Source organism: Pelobates fuscus, chromosome 7 (genome assembly GCF_036172605.1).
Source record: "Pelobates fuscus isolate aPelFus1 chromosome 7, aPelFus1.pri, whole genome shotgun sequence".
Taxonomy (NCBI): domain Eukaryota; kingdom Metazoa; phylum Chordata; class Amphibia; order Anura; family Pelobatidae; genus Pelobates; species Pelobates fuscus.
The window spans coordinates 25,972,048-25,994,738 of record NC_086323.1 but is presented as its reverse complement, the minus strand read 5'-3'; the positions used below and the strand labels follow the sequence as shown (position 1 = coordinate 25,994,738).

General features: G+C 42.0%; 1 protein-coding gene across 1 annotated transcript in view; it reads left to right on the top strand.

The window, feature by feature from the left end:
• The window catches only part of EPS15 (epidermal growth factor receptor pathway substrate 15), a 124,491-nt gene that overhangs the window by 15,956 nt on the left and 85,844 nt on the right, over window positions 1-22,691 (top strand). Inside the window, exons 2-4 of the mRNA XM_063427807.1 lie at window positions 16,548-16,589; window positions 17,926-18,015; window positions 20,575-20,622. Coding sequence (XP_063283877.1) covers window positions 16,548-16,589; window positions 17,926-18,015; window positions 20,575-20,622 — 180 coding nt within the window. The remainder of the gene's footprint in view (window positions 1-16,547; window positions 16,590-17,925; window positions 18,016-20,574; window positions 20,623-22,691) is intronic.

The following is a 22,691-nucleotide window of genomic DNA, read 5'->3' as shown; positions in this document are numbered from 1 at the left end:
GTGTGTGTGTAGAGTGGATGGTGTGTGTGTGTAGAGTGGATGGTGTGTGTGTGTGTAGAGTGGATGGTGTGTGTGTGTGTGTAGAGTGGATGGTGTGTGTGTGTGTGTGTGTGTAGAGTGGATGGTGTGTGTGTGTGTGTAGAGTGGATGGTGTGTGTGTGTGTGTGTGTGTAGAGTGGATGGTGTGTGTGTGTGTGTGTGTGTAGAGTGGATGGTGTGTGTGTGTGTGTGTGTGTAGAGTGGATGGTGTGTGTGTGTGTGTAGAGTGGATGGTGTGTGTGTGTGTGTGTGTGTAGAGTGGATGGTGTGTGTGTGTAGAGTGGATGGTGTGTGTGTGTGTGTGTGTGTAGAGTGGATGGTGTGTGTGTGTGTGTAGAGTGGATGGTGTGTGTGTGTGTGTAGAGTGGATGGTGTGTGTGTGTGTGTAGAGTGGATGGTGTGTGTGTGTGTGTGTAGAGTGGATGGTGTGTGTGTGTGTGTAGAGTGGATGGTGTGTGTGTGTGTAGAGTGGATGGTGTGTGTGTGTGTGTGTGTGTAGAGTGGATGGTGTGTGTGTGTGTGTGTGTGTAGAGTGGATGGTGTGTGTGTGTGTAGAGTGGATGGTGTGTGTGTGTGTGTGTGTGTAGAGTGGATGGTGTGTGTGTGTGTGTAGAGTGGATGGTGTGTGTGTGTGTGTAGAGTGGATGGTGTGTGTGTGTGTGTAGAGTGGATGGTGTGTGTGTGTGTGTGTAGAGTGGATGGTGTGTGTGTGTGTGTAGAGTGGATGGTGTGTGTGTGTGTGTAGAGTGGATGGTGTGTGTGTGTGTGTAGAGTGGATGGTGTGTGTGTGTGTAGAGTGGATGGTGTGTGTGTGTGTAGAGTGGATGGTGTGTGTGTGTGTAGAGTGGATGGTGTGTGTGTGTAGAGTGGATGGTGTGTGTGTGTGTAGAGTGGATGGTGTGTGTGTGTGTGTAGAGTGGATGGTGTGTGTGTGTGTGTGTGTGTAGAGTGGATGGTGTGTGTGTGTGTGTGTGTGTAGAGTGGATGGTGTGTGTGTGTGTGTGTGTGTAGAGTGGATGGTGTGTGTGTGTGTGTGTGTGTAGAGTGGATGGTGTGTGTGTGTGTGTGTGTGTAGAGTGGATGGTGTGTGTGTGTGTGTAGAGTGGATGGTGTGTGTGTGTGTGTGTGTGTAGAGTGGATGGTGTGTGTGTGTAGAGTGGATGGTGTGTGTGTGTGTGTGTGTGTAGAGTGGATGGTGTGTGTGTGTGTGTAGAGTGGATGGTGTGTGTGTGTGTGTGTGTAGAGTGGATGGTGTGTGTGTGTGTGTAGAGTGGATGGTGTGTGTGTGTGTAGAGTGGATGGTGTGTGTGTGTGTGTAGAGTGGATGGTGTGTGTGTGTGTGTGTGTGTAGAGTGGATGGTGTGTGTGTGTAGAGTGGATGGTGTGTGTGTGTGTGTGTGTGTGTAGAGTGGATGGTGTGTGTGTGTGTGTGTAGAGTGGATGGTGTGTGTGTGTGTGTAGAGTGGATGGTGTGTGTGTGTGTGTAGAGTGGATGGTGTGTGTGTGTGTGTGTAGAGTGGATGGTGTGTGTGTGTGTGTAGAGTGGATGGTGTGTGTGTGTGTAGAGTGGATGGTGTGTGTGTGTGTGTGTGTGTGTAGAGTGGATGGTGTGTGTGTGTGTGTGTGTGTAGAGTGGATGGTGTGTGTGTGTAGAGTGGATGGTGTGTGTGTGTGTGTGTGTGTGTGTAGAGTGGATGGTGTGTGTGTGTGTGTAGAGTGGATGGTGTGTGTGTGTGTGTAGAGTGGATGGTGTGTGTGTGTGTGTGTAGAGTGGATGGTGTGTGTGTGTGTAGAGTGGATGGTGTGTGTGTGTGTGTAGAGTGGATGGTGTGTGTGTGTGTGTAGAGTGGATGGTGTGTGTGTGTGTGTAGAGTGGATGGTGTGTGTGTGTGTGTGTGTAGAGTGGATGGTGTGTGTGTGTGTAGAGTGGATGGTGTGTGTGTGTAGAGTGGATGGTGTGTGTGTGTAGAGTGGATGGTGTGTGTGTGTAGAGTGGATGGTGTGTGTGTGTGTGTAGAGTGGATGGTGTGTGTGTGTGTAGAGTGGATGGTGTGTGTGTGTGTGTGTAGAGTGGATGGTGTGTGTGTGTGTGTGTAGAGTGGATGGTGTGTGTGTGTGTAGAGTGGATGGTGTGTGTGTGTGTGTGTGTGTGTAGAGTGGATGGTGTGTGTGTGTGTGTGTAGAGTGGATGGTGTGTGTGTGTGTAGAGTGGATGGTGTGTGTGTGTGTGTGTGTGTGTAGAGTGGATGGTGTGTGTGTGTGTGTGTGTGTAGAGTGGATGGTGTGTGTGTGTGTGTGTGTGTGTAGAGTGGATGGTGTGTGTGTGTGTGTAGAGTGGATGGTGTGTGTGTGTGTGTAGAGTGGATGGTGTGTGTGTGTGTGTAGAGTGGATGGTGTGTGTGTGTGTGTAGAGTGGATGGTGTGTGTGTGTGTGTAGAGTGGATGGTGTGTGTGTGTGTGTAGAGTGGATGGTGTGTGTGTGTGTGTAGAGTGGATGGTGTGTGTGTGTGTGTAGAGTGGATGGTGTGTGTGTGTAGAGTGGATGGTGTGTGTGTGTGTAGAGTGGATGGTGTGTGTGTGTGTGTAGAGTGGATGGTGTGTGTGTGTGTGTAGAGTGGATGGTGTGTGTGTGTGTAGAGTGGATGGTGTGTGTGTGTGTGTGTAGAGTGGATGGTGTGTGTGTGTGTGTGTAGAGTGGATGGTGTGTGTGTGTGTAGAGTGGATGGTGTGTGTGTGTGTGTAGAGTGGATGGTGTGTGTGTGTGTAGAGTGGATGGTGTGTGTGTGTAGAGTGGATGGTGTGTGTGTGTAGAGTGGATGGTGTGTGTGTGTGTAGAGTGGATGGTGTGTGTGTGTGTAGAGTGGATGGTGTGTGTGTGTGTAGAGTGGATGGTGTGTGTGTGTGTGTAGAGTGGATGGTGTGTGTGTGTGTGTGTGTGTGTGTGTGTGTGTGTAGAGTGGATGGTGTGTGTGTGTGTGTGTGTGTAGAGTGGATGGTGTGTGTGTGTGTGTGTGTAGAGTGGATGGTGTGTGTGTGTGTGTAGAGTGGATGGTGTGTGTGTGTGTGTGTGTGTAGAGTGGATGGTGTGTGTGTGTGTGTGTAGAGTGGATGGTGTGTGTGTGTGTGTGTAGAGTGGATGGTGTGTGTGTGTGTGTGTGTGTAGAGTGGATGGTGTGTGTAGAGTGGATGGTGTGTGTAGAGTGGATGGTGTGTGTGTGTGTGTAGAGTGGATGGTGTGTGTGTGTGTGTGTGTGTGTGTGTAGAGTGGATGGTGTGTGTGTGTGTGTGTGTGTGTGTAGAGTGGATGGTGTGTGTGTGTGTGTGTGTGTAGAGTGGATGGTGTGTGTGTGTGTGTGTGTGTGTGTGTAGAGTGGATGGTGTGTGTGTGTGTGTGTGTGTGTAGAGTGGATGGTGTGTGTGTGTGTGTGTGTGTGTATTGTGGATGGTGTGTGTGTGGATGGTGTGTGTGTGTGTGTGTAGAGTGGATGGTGTGTGTGTGTGTGTGTGTGGATGGGGTGTGTGTGTGTGTGTGTGTGTGTGTGTAGAGTGGATGGTGTGTGTGTGTGTGTGTGTGGTGGATGGTGTGTGTGTGTGTGGTGGATGGTGTGTGTGTGTGGGGTGGATGGTGTGTGTGTGTGGGGTGGATGGTGTGTGTGTGTGTGTGGGGTGGATGGTGTGTGTGTGTGTGGGGTGGATGGTGTGTGTGTGTGTGGGGTGGATGGTGTGTGTGTGTGTGGGGTGGATGGTGTGTGTGTGTGGGGTGGATGGTGTGTGTGAGGTGGATGGTGTGTGGGGTGGATGGTGTGTGGGTGTGGGGTGGGTGTGTGTGTGGGGTGGATGGTGTGTGGGTGTGTGTGTGTGTGTGTGTGGGGTGGATGGTGTGTGTGTGTGTGTGTGGGGTGGATGGTGTGTGTGTATAGCGGGTGTAGCGGATGCAGCGTTTGTGTAGCGTGTGTTTGTGTAGCGTGTGTTTGTGTAGCGTGTGTTTGTGTAGCGTGTGTGTATAGTGGATGCAGTGTGTGTGTTTGTGTAGGTATGTAATGTGTGTAAAATAGGGGGGGACATTTTTATTTTAACTATTTTAAAAAAAAAATGTTTTAACTAAATGGTGTGTGTGTGGTGGATGGTGTGTGTGGTGGATGGTGTGTGTGTGTGGTGGATGGTGTGTGTGTGTGTGGTGGATGGTGTGTGTGTGTGTGGTGGATGGTGTGTGTGTGTGTGTGTGTGGTGGATGGTGTGTGTGTGTGTGTGTGGTGGATGGTGTGTGTGTGTGGTGGATGGTGTGTGTGTGTGGTGGATGGTGTGTGTGTGTGTGTGTGGTGGATGGTGTGTGTGTGTGTGTGTGGTGGATGGTGTGTGTGTGGTGGATGGTGTGTGTGTGGTGGATGGTGTGTGTGTGTGGTGGATGGTGTGTGTGTGTGGTGGATGGTGTGTGTGTGTGTGTGGGGTGGATGGTGTGTGTGTGTGTGTGGGGTGGATGGTGTGTGTGTGGGGTGGATGGTGTGTGTGTGTGGTGGATGGTGTGTGTGTGTGGTGGATGGTGTGTGTGTGTGTGTGTGGTGGATGGTGTGTGTGTGGTGGATGGTGTGTGTGTGTGGTGGATGGTGTGTGTGTGTGGTGGATGGTGTGTGTGTGTGTGTGGGGTGGATGGTGTGTGTGTGTGTGTGGGGTGGATGGTGTGTGTGTGGGGTGGATGGTGTGTGTGTGTGTGGGGTGGATGGTGTGTGTGTGTGTGTGTGGGGTGGATGGTGTGTGTGGGGTGGATGGTGTGTGTGGGGTGGATGGTGTGTGTGTGTGTGTGTGTGTGGGGTGGATGGTGTGTGTGTGTGGGGTGGGGTGGATGGTGTGTGTGTGTGTGTGTGTGGGGTGGGGTGGATGATGTGTGTGTGTGTGGGGGGGGGGGGGTGGATGGATGGTGTGTGTGTGTGTGGGGTGGATGGTGTGTGTGTGTGTGTGTGTGTGGGGTGGATGGTGTGTGTGTGGGGTGGATGGTGTGTGTGTGTGTGTGTGGGGTGGATGGTGTGTGTGTGGGGTGGATGGTGTGTGTGTGGGGTGGATGGTGTGTGTGTGTGTGTGGGGTGGATGGTGTGTGTGTGTGTGTGGGGTGGATGGTGTGTGTGTGTGTGTGTGTGTGTGTGGGGTGGATGGTGTGTGTGTGTGTGTGTGTGGGGTGGATGGTGTGTGTGTGTGTGTGTGTGTGTGGGGTGGATGGTGTGTGTGTGTGTGGGGTGGATGGTGTGTGTGTGTGTGTGGGGTGGATGGTGTGTGTGTGTGTGTGTGTGTGTTTGTGTAGGTATGTAATGTGTGTAAAATGGGGGGGGGGACATTTTTATTTTAACTATTTAAAAAAAAAAAAATTTTAACTAAATTTTTTTTACATTTTGTTTTTGGCCCCCCTCCCTGCTTCTTACCTGGCCAGGGAGAGGGTAATATGGCATGTCCTGGGCGGCCCAGCACACTCTTACACACCCAGCACTGCCGCGGGCCCCCCAGGACTGTGCTGCACTGAACTCGGAAGCACCTCTAGTGGCCATCTGAGTGACTGCCACTAGAAATGTTACTAGGTACCAATGTAAACATTGCATTTTCTGTAAAAAGGCAGTGTTTACACTAAAACACCTACAGGGCCAAGCTATAGACACCAGAACCAGTGCATTAAGCAGCAGTGGTTCTGGTGACTACCTTGTCCCTTTAATCGGTACAGTTCTCCAAATCAGTTCCGTTTCTATTTCAGCAATTGTAGCCAAATATGTGAATTTCACTTTGAATTCCTGACAATTCACATCTCAGTGAATCACCCGGTGGGTTTTAAATTAAATCTGGAGAAGGTTAGGGTATTTTCATTCTTTTCTCTTTATCTATTCCCTTTCTGTAACAGGCATTGATGTAATGTTCTTCTGTATTAGCAGATTGTTTTCCTAGAGAAGGGCTGTTCTTGTTTTATATTGTCCTATGACTTCTCCTAACCATCCATTGTCATGCTGAAACAATTGGATCATTGTAACTGTTACTCATTAAAAAAACCAAAAACAAGTTTTCTGAGTTATGAAGAACAGCTTTATAGGATCTGATTTGAACCTTTAACCACTGATTTGTAACCAGCTGTTGATGTGTGGGGATTTGTGTTTTCTATACTGTAGTTTCTAGATGACAACTTTTAGTGGAACAACTGCTTTCTGTATGCAAAGTAAGCTGCTCTTGGCAGTAACTCGATCATATGTTCTGGCTCAGACTCCTGTGGCAGTACACACCGTGGGTTTTGGGCCAACATGTACTGAGTATTTCCCTATGAAAGCTTTGGAGTTGTTGACTTTTGAGGTCCACCAGTTTCATAAAAAGACATCACCAGTTTAGCAAATTTACTTGCTGATATTTTTCACAAAACCCTCAATCGCAGCAAAACTGTAATTGGAATATTTTAATAAGCCCATGGATTTACTGGCTTCCACTGTTATAATGGAGGTCAAAGAGCATTTATATTTATTTGGGGGCTTGCTCATGAATTAATTTGAGAGCTGCCCAGCTAAAATGTGTGTATAGTACGAGTCTGATTCATTGTATAGTTTACTGTTGTCTAAGTGGTTTAATTTATCTTCCAATCGTATTATTAAAGTGTCTCTGTATATCATATCATCGTATATTGAAGACCCCTAATGACTACATTGCCACATGGGATGCGATGGCCTGGGGGTGTAGCAGAGGTAAGCTATGCTTACCTGATGCTGTCCCCGTGGATGCCGCCGTCTTGGATCTTCACTTCCTGACACTTGATTCGCCATGTCCATGTTATGCTCTCGCAGATGTGCAGGGGTACGACACTGATGCCTATGGATGACTCTGGAACGTCAATAGATATTTTCTCTCGATGACAATGTATTTTCCCCCACAGCCTTATTTTGGTAGCTATGTCTTCTGTCAAGGTAGAGATTGAAAATAAGAAGGGACTACTATGTGTAATGTCCAATGTCTACCTTGACAGCAGGCATCGCTACTTTGTCTTATGAAATCTTTTTACTGTGTTGGCATTTCATTGAAATTCTAACACAGTCTTACACATTTCTGAAAGATTTTATAAAATATTTCTTCAATTATTTTTTTTTTTTCTGAGTGACAAAGTACAAAGCATTTTTTTTTTTTTTTATTATTTATGTATACTTTTGACCCTTTGTAAATAACCTTCCTAGGACTGGATCTAATTGTGGCAGTTGCACTACAAAAACAAACAAAAAAAGGTGTTATTGTAAGTTTTGCAATTCATCACGGTTTGCCAAATGCCTTGCTGTTGCTTAACATGCTATTTTATATTCAATGAAACTTGCTGGAAAAAGGTAAAGGTGCCAGACCATTGTACTCCTGTGTACAATTTTCACCTATAACCAATATTTTATGTGGGTGGTTTGATTCCTGCTTGGAGTTTTAACTCCAAACTTCTGCCCTTCTCATTAACTGGCTTAATCAACTGATGTAGAGTTAAATGGGGGAACAGAGAGGTATTCTAGCATGGAACTTATTGCTGGATTTTAGTGAGAGTTTCCACTGGTTTTGAGAGAAGGAAAGACATATGTTGTGGCATAGTAGGAATGCAGAGTATGTGACAAAATAAATATGTAACTTGTTTCAATAATTGGGAAGCTGTTATTTCAGGCTTGTGTGTGTATGAGACGTATAGTCCACCAAACTTCTAACCAAGCGGAGTGTATTCTCGACTCGTGGTATAATTTGAGAGAGAGGTATGGTAGCAGCTGAGTGATCTTTTGATGACTTGGTCCTTACAGGTGTGTACCTCCCACCATTTCCCACCACAGACTGATTTCTAAAAACATTTATTGTAGATTAAATACACATTACTGGGAGTATTATTGCTTTGGAGCTCTGTTATACACTCAGACACAGCAACCATATGGAGCTCCTAGAAATAGGGACTGTCCCTCCTTAATAGGGAAACCTGGGTGGTGGGTTTCACAATTATATTGTATTTACTGTTCTCTTTGTCTCCTCTAATCTTGCTGATTCACAGTACCAAAAAGGGAGAAAGCAATCTCTAGTCATGAGACAATACAGGCCGCTTCTGTACTTTTGTGAATGTGACAGCAGATCAGAACCATTCGGCCCATCTAGTCTGCCCAATTTTCTAAATACTTTCATTAGTTCCTGGCCTTATCTTATAGTTAGGATAACTTTATGCCTATCCCATGCATGCCTTATCTCCCTCACTGTGTTAACCTCTACCACTTCAGCTGGAAGGCTATTTCATGTGTCCACTACCCTCTCTGTAAAGTAATACTTCCTGATATTATTTTTAAACCTTTGCCCCTCTAATTTAAGACTATCCTCATTTTGTGGTATTTTTTCTTCTTTTCACTTGCTTGCTGAAGTGTTTTAGGGGTGTTTAGGAGATCCACTTTTCGCCTGTTTTTTCTTAAAGGACCACTATAGGCACCCAGACCACTTCAGCCTAATGAAGTGGTCTGGGTGCCAGGTCCAGCTAGGTTTAACCCTTTTTGAAGTAAACATAGCAGTTTCAGAGAAACTGCTATGTTTACCTATGGGTTAATCCAGCCTCTAGTGGCTGTCTCATTGAGGCACCCTCAGGGCACTATAGTGCCAGGAAAACGAGTATGTTTTCCTGGCACTATAGTGGTCCTTTAAAGTGCGAATTTAATGATGAGGTACTTTTAATTCCTTAATGACACCTAACGGAAATATTCCGTCATGATTCCCTTTTATCCAAAAGTTGTGTCCTTAAGGGGTTAAATGAACACTCTAGCATTAGGAAAACAAACTTGTGTTGGTCTCACTGAGATGGAAAAAAAATGATTTAGTAGCCAAGCTATAGGTAAACATTAAAATGTTTATTTTCTAAAATGAGAATTCAAAGTGAAATTTTAAATTTAAGGTCAAAATGGAAATAAACTGTGCTTTCAGTTTGGCTAGTCGGGCTTTTCATTTGAATTGACTTTTCAATTGTATGCTGTGACTGGGAAAGGATTGCATCAAAACAGAACCAGTAGGCATATCTCCCCAAAAAATGTGTGTGCATGTTTAAAATGGGATTTAGTGCACTAGTTGACCAGAGGACTGGAACATTTTTTGCTTAATTTTTGTCAGATTAATTTTAATTTTCTGGAAGATATTGCAAGCATCGAGTAGCTAGATGTTTAACGGGATATGGTTCATTGCATAACTGTGCTGGCCTGTTCGGCATTTCGTTCTCCGTATCGGTACATGTGCCAAGACATAATTAATTGAAATCCATGGTTTGCTGGCAGAGTTTTTAAAAGACTCATAAATGGAATCATAATTTCAAATAATGAAATGGTTTGAAGAAGAAAAAAACAAACACATATATGTGTGGAATGTTGCATTTATCTGTGTTATTAATGTAATAATTTGGAAATGATTAATCACTCTCCCTCCATGTTTGGAGAGCATTAATAATGGATATTTGTTCTGGAATGTTCACATTAAGGATTGGTTATTAAGCTGTATAATTGCAAATCGTAGCAATAACACTACTGACCGACATGACGTGTGTGTATAAGACTATTCATTGTATTGAGTCCTATTCTAAAACACCCTTTTTCTGTTTACTGCTTGTGTATTTTATAAGTATACTTTATGCAGTGGTTATAGATTTAAAACCCTAATGATTTTAACTTGCGCTTAACTACTTCAATACCATAATCGAGTATCAACGTTTATTTATTTTTCTTGTATTTTGCAATAGATGACAAATAGTCCATAAAGCCTCCAACACCCTTATGGATACGCTAGTTATGATTACCAGCTGGTAGGGAAATGTCACTGATATAATACCTGTAACGTTGCTGAAAATGTACTCTCACCCACTACTTCCAAACAGTACAGGAAGTTTCAGCAGGTCATATCAGTCCGAGAATCGGAGAGGTGAAGGAGTGAATGGACTCTACCATTTCACTGTCATCATTTCCTTAGAATTCCAGAGACTGATAAATGTTGCTGTAGCAGTTTTTTAGATCCCTTTATTTTAGAAATATGTTTTAACATTATTTACTGTATGTTGACATTATGCTCAAATGCAGATTTTTTATTTTTTTTTACATTATTTTTTTTACATTTTTATTAAGCAGTACTGCTAGTGGTGCATTCGGTGTCCATGCAGAAATCTATAAGCAATACATTTGACCCATTTTATTTATTATTTTGTCACATCTACTGTATATGAGAATTGCATTTTTGCTTTTATACTAACATTTCAGATCCTGAATAAAATATTGCAAGATAAAGGACACTGTATACTGTCTAAAGCTGTTCATTTTCTGAATATTTTATTATGGCGAAACAAGTTAAAAATTTGTGTAAATTAACATCATTTTAATAAAATTTAAAAAAAATCTAATTTTTGTTGTGCAAGTAGATACAGCAGTGCTTTTATTGCCCCAACAGCATTCACAAGTGCATTCTTAAAAAGCATAGTGTAACAGAAGTATGGCATATGTAGAATTTGCACATTTTTCTGATATTTAGTGACTTAGGATATAAACATAGTAATACAAGTAAGCGTAGGTAAATATGTCAGTTTGTCGACAACATAAAGCTTGGAAATAAACAGGCTGTTCAAACTGACAGTAGGGCGAGCGTGAGTTACATGAGTAAAGAGTATATGACGGCTATGCATACGGGTTCTGCCATATTGACAGGTACCCGTTATCTAGATTATGCATAGAAATGTAAACAGGACTTCCCTGTCAATCGTAAAGTGTAGCTAGCTAGGTTCAGGCATAGGCAATCATTAGAGGATTATAAGTATAAACATGCTTGGTATTACTAGTGGGTTTAGTATTGTCATTACCACTGGGTGCCCCTGGTGTTAGAAGGTATATAGAGGCTACAGCTGGCCTTTCCCTGCAATAATGAAGTGACATTGTGATATTAGAGTCCATGACTGCAGGGGAGAGTTGGTCTGTGCTGAGATGTACTCATCCGATGCCTGTAGATGGAGATTCAGCGACACCTGTGTGCAGCGTTCTGCTGGGCTGCGGTGGGGGACAGCTGCTATTTTGCGTTGCCTCTTCAGGGTGTACGTCCCTTCCAATTGCAGACACTGGGTCTCCGGAGTTCCACTCCTCCCGCTGCAGACTTTTCCGAGCTGACTCTCTCCGGCAGCGTGTTCCACTCCCATATGGGTCACCTTTACTGGGTTGCAAAGCAGACGTGCCTCAGCAGAGCCTAAAGGTAGGTTTACCATGAGGCCCTGTTGGCTTCGGCCTTCTGTTCCTCCGCTTCACTGCTGGAGTTGCCTGTGGGGTAGGCCGTGGAGAAGCCACCCGGTCCCAGTTGCACGGACCTCAATGCGAGGGATTCGCTGCTCGGGCGTTGATTTTCTCCTCGAATCGAGCACAGATGCGTTTGAATTTCAGTAGTAGTAGGTCCACTCGATTAGTCAGGTGCGGGTGTGCAGGCTTCGAGGCGTTCAGCGTGGCAGCAACCATGTTGGAGAGTAGGCCTGTAGCTGCAGGTATGTGCTGTATGTGCAGGCAATCAGTCCACTTAGCATGACAGAGGGGGGGGGGGAGCTGGCCCAATTTAGACCCAGAACAGGCTCCGACAGAGGATCGGCCACCTCCTCCGCCCAGCACTCCTGCATAGGCCCCAAGACAGTCCGGCGCAGTCCACGACAGCCTGGACCAAGAGATGTGAACCAGAACATCAGCTTGGTGTTCTACAAGAGTACGAAGGTTTGCTGTGCCAGATTCTGTAGGATTTAGCAGGGTAAACCATGCGTTTTCAGGCTTAGACTGAGGCGCTCCAGCCATGTGCGTCTTGCTCGGTTGGCTGTCAGGCCCCCCTCCCCAATCATTTTAATTTTTAAAGGGACTTTATAGTGCAAGGAAAACAAAGCATGTTTTCTTGGCAGTATAGAATCCTACAGTGTCCCCCTCCCCTCCCCTGTGGTGGTGATGGGGTTAAAACCCCTTCAATCACTTACCTGAATCCAGCTCTGATGTCCCTCAGCAATGGGTCAGGCTCTGTCCACGCAACTTTTCTGCCAATGTCCGTGCTCGCATTAGGATTTCCCCATAAGAAAGCATTCTTCAATGCTTTCCTATGTGAAAAAAATCTGATGATGGAGGGCCTCACGCAAAGGTCCGTTTCAAACCAGGAAGCTCTATTAGTGACTGTCTAGTAGACCGCCACTAGAGGTGGCGTTAACCCTGGATAGTAATTATTGCAGTTTCTCAATAACTTTTTTTTATTGCAGGGTTAAGGGACATGGGGCATTGCACCCAGACCACTTCAATGAGCTGAAATGGGGTCTGGGTGCCTACAATGTCCCTCTAAGTTTGTCTGCAAAGCCATCTATAAACAAAATTGATGTGTTTTATGATCAGTTTATATGCTGGCTAGGAATGTTTTACATTCAAAAAAATGCTCGGCAGTGAAAGGGTTAAAGCAGGGCTGTCCAACCTGCGGCCACCCAGATGTTGCTGAACTACAATTCCCATGATTCCCTGGCTATCTGTTTAATTGAAATAATCATGGGAGTTGTAGTTCAGCAACATCTGGGGGGCCGCACGTTGGACAGCCCTGGGTTAAAGAAAAACATACATTTTTACACACAGAATCTGGCCATTATCCGACTCAAGATCACTGTAACTTAAACAGCTGCTAAGCATTCACAGAGCAGTGACATCACCTGTTGTCACCCTGTGCTGTGCACAGCCAGACAACTGGATCACAATGCAATGTGCTTAATTGTAATTGTAGACATCACCTCCATTCACGCTTACAAAGACCTTTTGCAATAGTTTTGGACGGGTGGGCCGAATTAAGTCTTTTAATACTTACCCAGACAAATCGATCGTGCAGGATTTACCTGTGGATTCTTATTCTATGATTACAAATCTAATCTTAAGGCCTCAATATTGCACAGAGTAGGACTTGTACATTCTTTTTTTCATGGCTACCATTGTCGGCGAGATTGATATTGTGGAAGTGTACATTCTGCGTTTTAAAGGCAGCTAAAGTTTCTGGGTGCTGGGGCGGACAGTGCCCACAGACTATATGCCCTATAACCAGTTCAACGAGCTGTAGTGGTTACGGTGCTTAGAGTGCCCTTTTATGAACCACTACTGCACATGGTACATTCCATTATTTCAGTTCACTTAGTCCTTTTAAAAAAAATAAAAAATATATATTTTTTTAATACTCCCACGTCTGGGTGTGTCTGTGCTCTAAGGGCTTTGGCAGTAAAAAAAGAATGTAACTATTCCCTTATCCCAGAAAATGGAATGTGCGAATTAAGCAGCTGCCAACTAAATAAGGAAACAATATAGAGTCATGGATGAGATTGACAGATTGAAATGTATTTTAATATAATTTATCTTGTGGGCCACTCAAAGCACAGAGTCCTTAGCTGTGATTAGATTAAAACTGGGTCTCTCTGGTCCCTCTGCTCTGGTTTAGCTTAAAAAAAAAAAAAAAAAAAAAAAAAAGCCTTGGCCTGTCCAGTTCTGGATGGTGTGGTAGTGCTGGGAGATGCTGGGTGAGCCCCAATTTTGTTAAACTTAACACAAATCATATATAGCACCCTAGGAGACTGCTTCATAACCACTACAGCTCATTGTAGCGGTTATGGTGCTTATTGTGACTGTTTAACCTAATTTCTACAACATTTATTTCTTTGTTATGGATAAATTGTGGCAAGTGTTTGAAAAATTGGGTCAACATAAGCAAGCACATCATGTAGCACTTTACAGCTATTTTATGAATCGATTGGCTTTTAACTCTTTTTACTTATAGAGTTCATATAATATAAATGTACATAATTTTTCACATTCTCGTAAGGTTCCCAAAATCTGTAAGAGAATCACATGTTTTTTGACAAGTCTACAGCTGATTCTGGGATACATCTAACCTCACTGCTTCACTGGATTTTCTCCGACTTAAGCCCCCACTTTTATATAATAAAAATGTTTTTGTTGCATTTCCGAGTGCTACTGCTACCACCCTGATACTCTGGGCAAGCTCAGATTTTTTTTTTTTACCAGTGTGTTGTAAGTGCGCATGTGAGCTCAGCATCATAAAATGACAAATAATGTCTACAGAGCTTTTCGAGATACAGCTTACAAGACAAATGGAAATATCCTGGCAGTGATTCCTGTAGGAAAAATGCCTTGGTCAGCAGTGTTTTATTTTTTTTGTTTTTGCTCACTGATCTTTCCTCTTCAGGTTTCCTGGTGGAAGCACAGATTGTGGCTCTGCTTTTGTAGTCCATTTGTTTCCCTGCCAGTTACAGGAAATCTGGCATTGGTTGCTTAATAAAGTTCGCATGTGTGTTATTTGCTTGTTCTGTGAGCTAATGCTGTTGCTAGTGGCACTACAGCTACTTTGACCTACCCCATGTTATTCAGCCGTATTGGGCTGCCTGGGCATTTGTATGCAACTACGAACTGTTTTCCCGTTATTATTATTCTGTAGTCAGAGGGTAGATTATGTGTACAGTGAAAGCATATTTGAATCTTCCAGACAAAAACATATGGATTTCTCAAAGTGTATGTATTAAAGGAACATTCCATTAAAAAGTAACAGTTTAGTAGCTGCAGACCCCTGAAAATATGCATGTTTTGTGGAGGTATGTGAAATATTGGCTTGCAAAAGCTGCAGATTTAGTTTCTGCCGCTACCGTGAGCCCTCCCCTTCTTCCCCAACACAGACTTTCTGTGGCTGTCCAATCAGAGTTCGCAATGCAGCTCACGTTGCAAGGCATGTACTGTGTTTCATTTCCTGCTTCTTAAAGGAACACTGTAGCCAGGGCCGGATTTAGATGAAAAGAGGCCCTAGGCTATTCCACTTATGAGGCCCTTTCAAGTTTGTAAATTACATGAGACAATAAAATAAATAATTACTGTGATATATATCAATATGTTAAATGAAACATGTTGTGATTGGTACTAACCTTTATAAAAAATGTGGCACGGATAATACATTTAAAAAAAGTCCAGATGAGGAGAGGGAGGGAGGGGGGGTGGTTGTGAGAGGGGGGTGATGAGGAGAGTGGGGGGGGGGTGACTAAAAAAATTACCTTAAATCCCTGGTGGTCCAGTGGGGACTGCCTGGTTGTCCGTTGGGGTCCCTGGTGGTCCGGTGGCCCTCATTTCCGGTCTGCAGCTCCGCAGAGCTGCAGACCATGGATCTCGCGAGACCCAATCAGAGCGTTGCTGTGGTAAACCGCAGCAACGCTCTGATTGGGCAGTGCCCGCGAGATCCATGGTCTGCAGCTCTGCACATTGCGGAGCTGCAGACCGCCGGTCTCGGCGATCGCGGCAGGAGGGGCATTGCAGTCTGCCCCAGGCACCCCCCATGTAAGTGGCACCCGGGGCGGACCGCCCCTCCTGCCCCCCCTTAGTACGCCACTGGTCATATCATATGCGTAGAAATTCTCCTTATTTTCGGTTCAGGGTTTTAGTGTTCACTGTTTTTAGAATAGTGTAATTTTAATTTTGATAACAATTTGAATGTAGACCCCTCTTGATCTTGAGGCCCTAGGCTGATGCCTAGTTAGCCTATAGGAAAATCCGGCCCTGACTGTAGCGTTGGGCATTTAAACCTGTATTCCTAAAGCTACATTGCTCCTTTCCCTATTTAGATTAGTGCCCCCACTAATGTGCAATAAAATGAGATTATAGGTTTTGCTAACCTTCTCACCAGTGTCGAGACTGCCTCTGTGCTGCTGTCGCTCCACCTCCCACAACGTACTTGGAATGATCTCCTGGAGAGACAGGGGAGAGATCTGGCCAGGAGGAAAGAAAGCTGGGGACATAATGCTTATCCAATGCCTATAGTGTATTTTCTTTATGTGCAGTCCTAGATTACAATTTCAGTTCCCCTTCCCACATGCTTTTTTTTTTTTAAACTTTTAACGCAGTTCCTTGGTGAGATTGAACTTTTTTTTTTTTTTTAAACTATAAAATATAATTAGATTTTTGTTTAAAGTTGATATCACCTAAGTTAAAAAGGTTAAACATGTGCCTTAAGGCCAAAAATGCATTTTTAAAGTAATAATAAACCAACCTGACAGATTCCCTGCATCACCAGTTTACAGTAGGTAGACTGTGCTAGTCAGCCAGTGTATTATAGGTATACTTGGTAGTGCAGAATGCATGTATCTCTTTATACATATGCTGTACGATCACATTTGTCTTGGGGCATCTACTGCAAAGGGCTAGAGGAAGGCATTTCATGCCAAATAAAAAAAATGATGGGGAAAAAAAAAAGATGCCTGGCATTGACACTGATGATACCATTGGATAATAGGGTTATTTTAAACTTTTTTTTCAGTTTTGGTTATTGTTCACTATGCTATAAGACCTTGCTACAGTGTAACAATCTGTAATGGTTTTTCCTGAGGAAGTACGTTTAGATTATCTAGTTAAAAAAAGTGTAAAACTCCATTCTGGAATTTCCTTGTAACTAAATATGGATTTATAAATGAATGATAAATGCCTTTCTTTTCTAATCTCTTCCAGGTTCCAAGTAACCATGCTGTGTATGAGAAATACTTTCGTCAGGTCAGTTTTCTAGTTTGTCCTGTCGTAAATTATGGTGGGTGGGGGATTAGCTGAAAGAAAACAAATTATAACCTTTTAATATGTGATCTAAACTGGTTTATGGATTGCAGGATAAAACTTACCAGGAAAGGTTAAAGGATCTTAACATGTATAGCTTGGAGGAAAGACGAGACAGGGGGGATATGATAGAAACATTTAAATACATAAAGGGAATCAACACAGTAAAGGAGGAGACTATATTTAAAAGAAGAAAAACTACCACAACAAGAGCACATGGTCTTAAATTAGAGGGACAAAGGTTTAAAAATAATATCATGAAGTATGGAATAGCCTTCCAGCTGAAGTGGTAGAGGTTAACACAGTAAAGGAGTTTAAGCATGCGTGGGATAGGCATAAGTCTATCCTAACTATAAGATAAGGCCAGGGACTAATGAAAGTATTTAGAAAACTGGGCAGACTAGATGGGCCGAATGGTTCTTATCTGCCGTCACATTCTATGTTTCTATGTTTCTATATAGCAACATGTTCATTGTCAGAATAATGCTACTTGTATATTCAAAGGCTTCTGTAAGTTAAACCGTAGAAATAACTGTATGTGCAGACATTTTATTCTTTATTAGGAGCCATACCCTGCCTGCACTAAATATTATTTGCTTCCCAAATATTCCCCCTAAGTTAAAATATCTTTAGATTTTCTTCAATAAGACCTTACTCTGATAAACAAAGTGATTGTAACATTACACACAATGATGTGGTGATCTGTTTACATTCAAAACTGTCTAGAACAAGCCAAATGTGCTTGCAAATATGGTTCCTCTGGGAAAATGCACACAAACTAATTAATTCCTTTAATGCACAGAACTTGCATTGAGATTCGCTGCAGGCAAGATCTGGCTGGTAAACGATTTCCCAAAACAAATGTAAACATTTAGACAACATGAATTAATCATATAGGAATGTTACTTTTAGAAGGATAAAACTGACCGTTCTTTGCAGAGTATGGGACCCTGCTTAGTTTATTCCAAGATGCTTCAGAGAGCGTATCATAAGCTGTGTTGACATTGATCATGGTGATTTAGAGTTTCTTGCTAAGCAATTCTCAAACACCGCACTATGATCAATCTGTTCAAAATGCAGAGTTGAGTAAAAAGAAATGTTTGTTTTTCTATAATCTGTGAGTAAATTACGGTAGATCTCAGGTGGTCTTAATGTTTAGTACTTTCTTACTTTGCTTTATTATATTTATTTTTTTACATTTTATTTATTGCTGTATTGAAATATATTTGGAGGAAAAAAAAAAAAACTCTTTGCAAATACATTTTTGGCTTCCTCGTAGGTGGAGTCTGGTAACACTGGACGAGTTTTGGCTGCAGATGCTGCACAATTCCTAAAGAAATCTGGACTCTCAGATCCGATCTTGGGAAATGTAAGCTATTCCATCATTAATTTGTTTTATATGGTACAGTTTTCTTGTGTGTGTGTCACCAGTGGCAAGAGATCAGCTAGTGACCAAATCCATTGTATTTTATTGTCACATCAATCTTCAGGCCATACTGCTCTCAGGATAGACAAACAGATGGGAAGGTTTTGCTTACAGCATTGGACTAATGGTGGAGTATTGGATTGGCCTACTCTACCAACAGCAGAGACTTTGTATGTGAACAAACATTCACTGTTCTGTCCTTCCTGTTTCTAAATGTAGCATTTATATTAGGAGCAAACTTCTGGCCATGTAGGCACTTTTATTTATTTTTATATATATATATATATATATATATATATATATATATATATATATATATATATAATCTATCTCTATCCCTGTGGCAGCCATGTAATGACCCTTTGAGAATTTACCAAACTACAGAGTCTGAGTAGCAGTCTGAGAAAAATAACCTCTGCTCCATAGTGAAACACAATAAATGAAATTCAATGGGCAGAGGGAGAACATCTAAACATTGATTGAGACAGGTGACCAATAAATAGCTCCTATCAACTACATCTGAATCACCAACTGGGGTGAAACTCTATTTGGATAATGGTTTTATTTTATTTATTACTGGTATTTATAAAGTCCTATTGATATTGCTCCAAGAACTCTCTTCTCTTTGACTGTCGGCACCAAATCTACAATAAAGTATCTAAGAGACTCATTTACTCCTTGTAACTCAAACCTTAGAGGAAGTGTTGAGTGAGCGAGCAGGAAAATAATAGCTGTAAGTTTCCTGTAAACTCCTGTGCAACGACTCAATGAGAGGTGTGCAATGCTAGAGACTTTTTGTTCATTAAAAAAAAAATCAGAAGTGCTGATGCAATGCACAGTGGCTTAGAAATTTTATTTTGAAAGAGTTCCCTGAATGCCAATAAGAATTCATGGTACATCTTGGTTCCGTTAATAGACTTTTCTTTTAACCCCTTAAGGACCAAACTTCTGGAATAAAAGGGAATCATGACGTGTCAGACATGTCATGTGTCCTTAAGGGGTTAAAGGAACACTCTAGACACCATGACCACTTCATAGCAATACATTTGTTATGGTATGATGAGGTTAAATCGTTAACGAGCGGTTTAACACCAAAATCTTCAGTCTGGTGGCTCTGCCCTTGCAATTTATTTTCTTTATCTGAGGCTTAAAACGGGAAGCCTCAGACTTGGTGCTACTGATAGGCTAAGAGCGTCAGATAATGCTCTCAACTAATTACTAGCTCTTTATTCACAAAACAGAGTAAGAAACATTCATCAACTATTTAATTCCTTTGAGGTATGCTGTTCCCTGGGACCTCCTTGCAACAAGTTTATTGCGATAAAGTTGTCCTGGAGTGTTCCCTTTAAACATTATTTTTTTTTTTTTTTTTAACCAAAGCAAGTGCTAGGATCTCTGTGAATTATATGTCCAGCCACATACTTCTGTTTCACCATATTGGGAATTTTCAGTAAGACATTCAGAAAGGCACTTGGTTTCTAGATATTTGCATGCATTACAGGGACACTATAGGTGCCCAGACCATTTCATCTCATTGAAGTGGTCTTGGTGCAGTGTCCCTGCACTCTTAGCCCTTCAGAGGATCTGCAATGTTTACATTGCAGGGTTAAGACAACCTTTAGCGGTGGTTCTTCTGACAACCACTGGAGGCGTTTCCAGCATCTTTATATCCCCCATAAGAAAGCATTGATTCAGTACTTTCCTATGGGGAAGGTGTAATGCGTGTGCGGCCTGTGCTGTGCATACACATGTGCTGAAATTAAATCTCATATATAACAATCTGCACATGATTGTATCTGCTCACAAGTTACTGTAACAAGAAAATCTATACTCCATAGCATAGGTTATAGACGTGTATTCCATGTGAATGCCCTGTGTATGCATCTTGCGCTGTATCCTCTCTAGAATCTGCCTGGCAATGCTTTGCTCTTGGGATAAATTAGAAGGGATGAAGAAGTTATTACAATTTCATGTAATACTCATTGCTAAAGTTAATTGAAATGCAATGATCAAAATATGCATTATTTACTTGAGTAACAAAATTTCACGTCATTAATATGACTTTTTTTTTTTGCTAATTCACTGTAACATTAGCAGATTGTTTAGCAATCATCAGAATTGTATTTAAAATAAAAAAAAGTGTATTCTTCCCACTCAAAAATGTCCATAAGTGAGACATCTATTTAATTGAAAATTAGACTGCATTATTCTTCCAAAATAAAATCTTTGTAACTCTCTGCCTTTTCGATTTGTTTCTATTTGCACTGCAATTAGCACCCAAACTATATAGATTGAAAGCCTCTGCTCTCTCATGTGAATCTATGCATATATACATTTTTTGAGCAAGATCTTACCGCTTAGTTAAAAATGTTGTTTGCATTATGAGTACCCTTTTATCACAAATTGCTGTGTGCAGGGAATGCTGCTCTGTACATTTCTTGTTTCCTGTAGGAATTTCATTTTCCAGGAACTGACCCTAACACGTTTTGTCTTTCTGCACAGATTTGGCATTTGACTGATAAGGAGCGCAAAGGATATCTAAACAAGCAGGTAAAATGATTTATTTTACAGTGAAATCCTTCTCTAGTGCTGTTCAGGGATAGCGAGAAATTGATCAGGCAAGAGAAGTGACTCATTTACTGGAATCAGGCTAAGTGTAATGCATGGTGCTGACTAGTTTAACAGAACATGCGTAAAATCACTCAGTAAGTCAGTGCTTGGCACTTCTTTGAGGTTGGACTCCATTAACTAAAGATCAGTGTTGGGGATCATTTTAGGTATCTGATCATTTTGTGTAAATATAGCCTCCCTTTTTTGCTCATAATTCCTGCATGTCATTAAAACAGAAGTACCGTATATACTCGAGTATAAGTCGAGGCCCCTAATTTTACCCCAAAAACTGGGAAAACTTATTGACTAGAGTATAAGACTAGGGTGGGAAATGCAGCAGCTACTGGTAAATTTCTAAATAAAATTAGACCCCAATAAAATTATATTGAATATTTATTCACAGTGTGTGTATATAATGAATGCAGAGTGTTTGTGTAGTGTGTGTATATAATGCAGTGTGTGTGTATATAATGCAGTGTGTGTATGTGTAACCTTGGTGGGGGTGGGCATTTTTATTTATTTATTTTATTATTATTTTAATATTATTTTTTTTTAATATACCTTTTTTTATTTGATTATATTAAATTTAGTTTTTTTAATATTATTTTTTTTTATTTTAATATTATTAAATTTATTATATTATTATTTACATTTTTATTTATATTTTTTTCTTCCCCACTCCCTGCTTGATACATGGCCAGGGAGGGGGGCTCTCATTCCCTGGTGGTCCAGAGGATGGGCTGTGTAGGAGGGGGGCTGGCAGAGAGCTCTTACTTACCTTTCCTGCAGCTCCTGTCAGCTCCCTTCTCCTCCCTTCTCTCTCCTCCGGTCTGGTCAGCTCCCCTGTAAGTCTCGCGGTGTGAGTGCTGCGCGGAGCGTTGCCACGGTACCCCGTGGCAACGCTCTGACCCCGCGACTCTCGCGAGACTTAAAGAGGGAGCTGACAGGAGAGCTGCACAGACCGGAGGAGAGAGAAGGGAGCTGACAGGAGCTGCAGGAAAGGTAAGTTACAGTTCTCTGCCAGCCACCAACAGGACCGCCGGGCTTGTAATGAGCCTGGCGGTCCTTGTCTGTATTATGGCAATGTAAGTTGCCATAATACAGACAGTGACTCGAGTATAAGTAGAGTGGGGGTTTTTCAGCACAAAAAATGTGCTGAAAAACTCGACTTATACTCGAGTACATACGGTAAATAATTTTTATCCTGATAAAATTCTCTATAAGAATCTGGCTTTTGTTTTGTTAAGTTGCTAATGCAAGGTAGGGTCAATTTTCCTCTCTCTTACAAAAGCTTTTTAAGGCTAAACTAAAACGTTGTTTATTTTCCAAATAATTTTGCATCCCTTTTAATTTTTAAAGCGATACTCTAACCACAAAAACAACTTAAGATTAATGAATCTGTAAGTGCTACGGAATCTGTTGGCGCTTTATAAATGGCGATAATAATAATAATAATGAAGCCATTTACCGCTCAATTCTATGTCTGTATGTAAAATATATTTATATTTATTATTTAAAATGATTATTTTAACTGTTATTAGTTACTATTGAAGTTCTTTCAATAGTCTCTTTAAATAAACCTAGTGCAGTAGTGCTCATGCTCAAGATTAGGTTTAATGAAAAAGCATGAGATTTGAAACAATGAATGTTATTAACTAAAGTTTTAGTTGCTAGCTACTTAAAGTGAATTTCAAATTATAAGCCACGGTAGCTGCATTAACAATTTATTGAAAATCACTTTTAATTAACAACAATTCACGTTTTAATGAATTACCTTTAATGCATTAATGTATATGGAGGGGAGCAAGCCACCTAAATGGTGGGTTTTCACTATAGGGTCAGGAATACATGTTTGTGTATCTGACCCTATAGTGATCCTTTAACTACATAAGAAAGGAAAATAAAATGTCTGGTCTTCGATATATTAATTCTTCCTGCTGTAAACCACCAAGTTAGACTAGCCTAAAAACAAACAAATGAAACATGCACAGTATCATGCAAACTCTGGG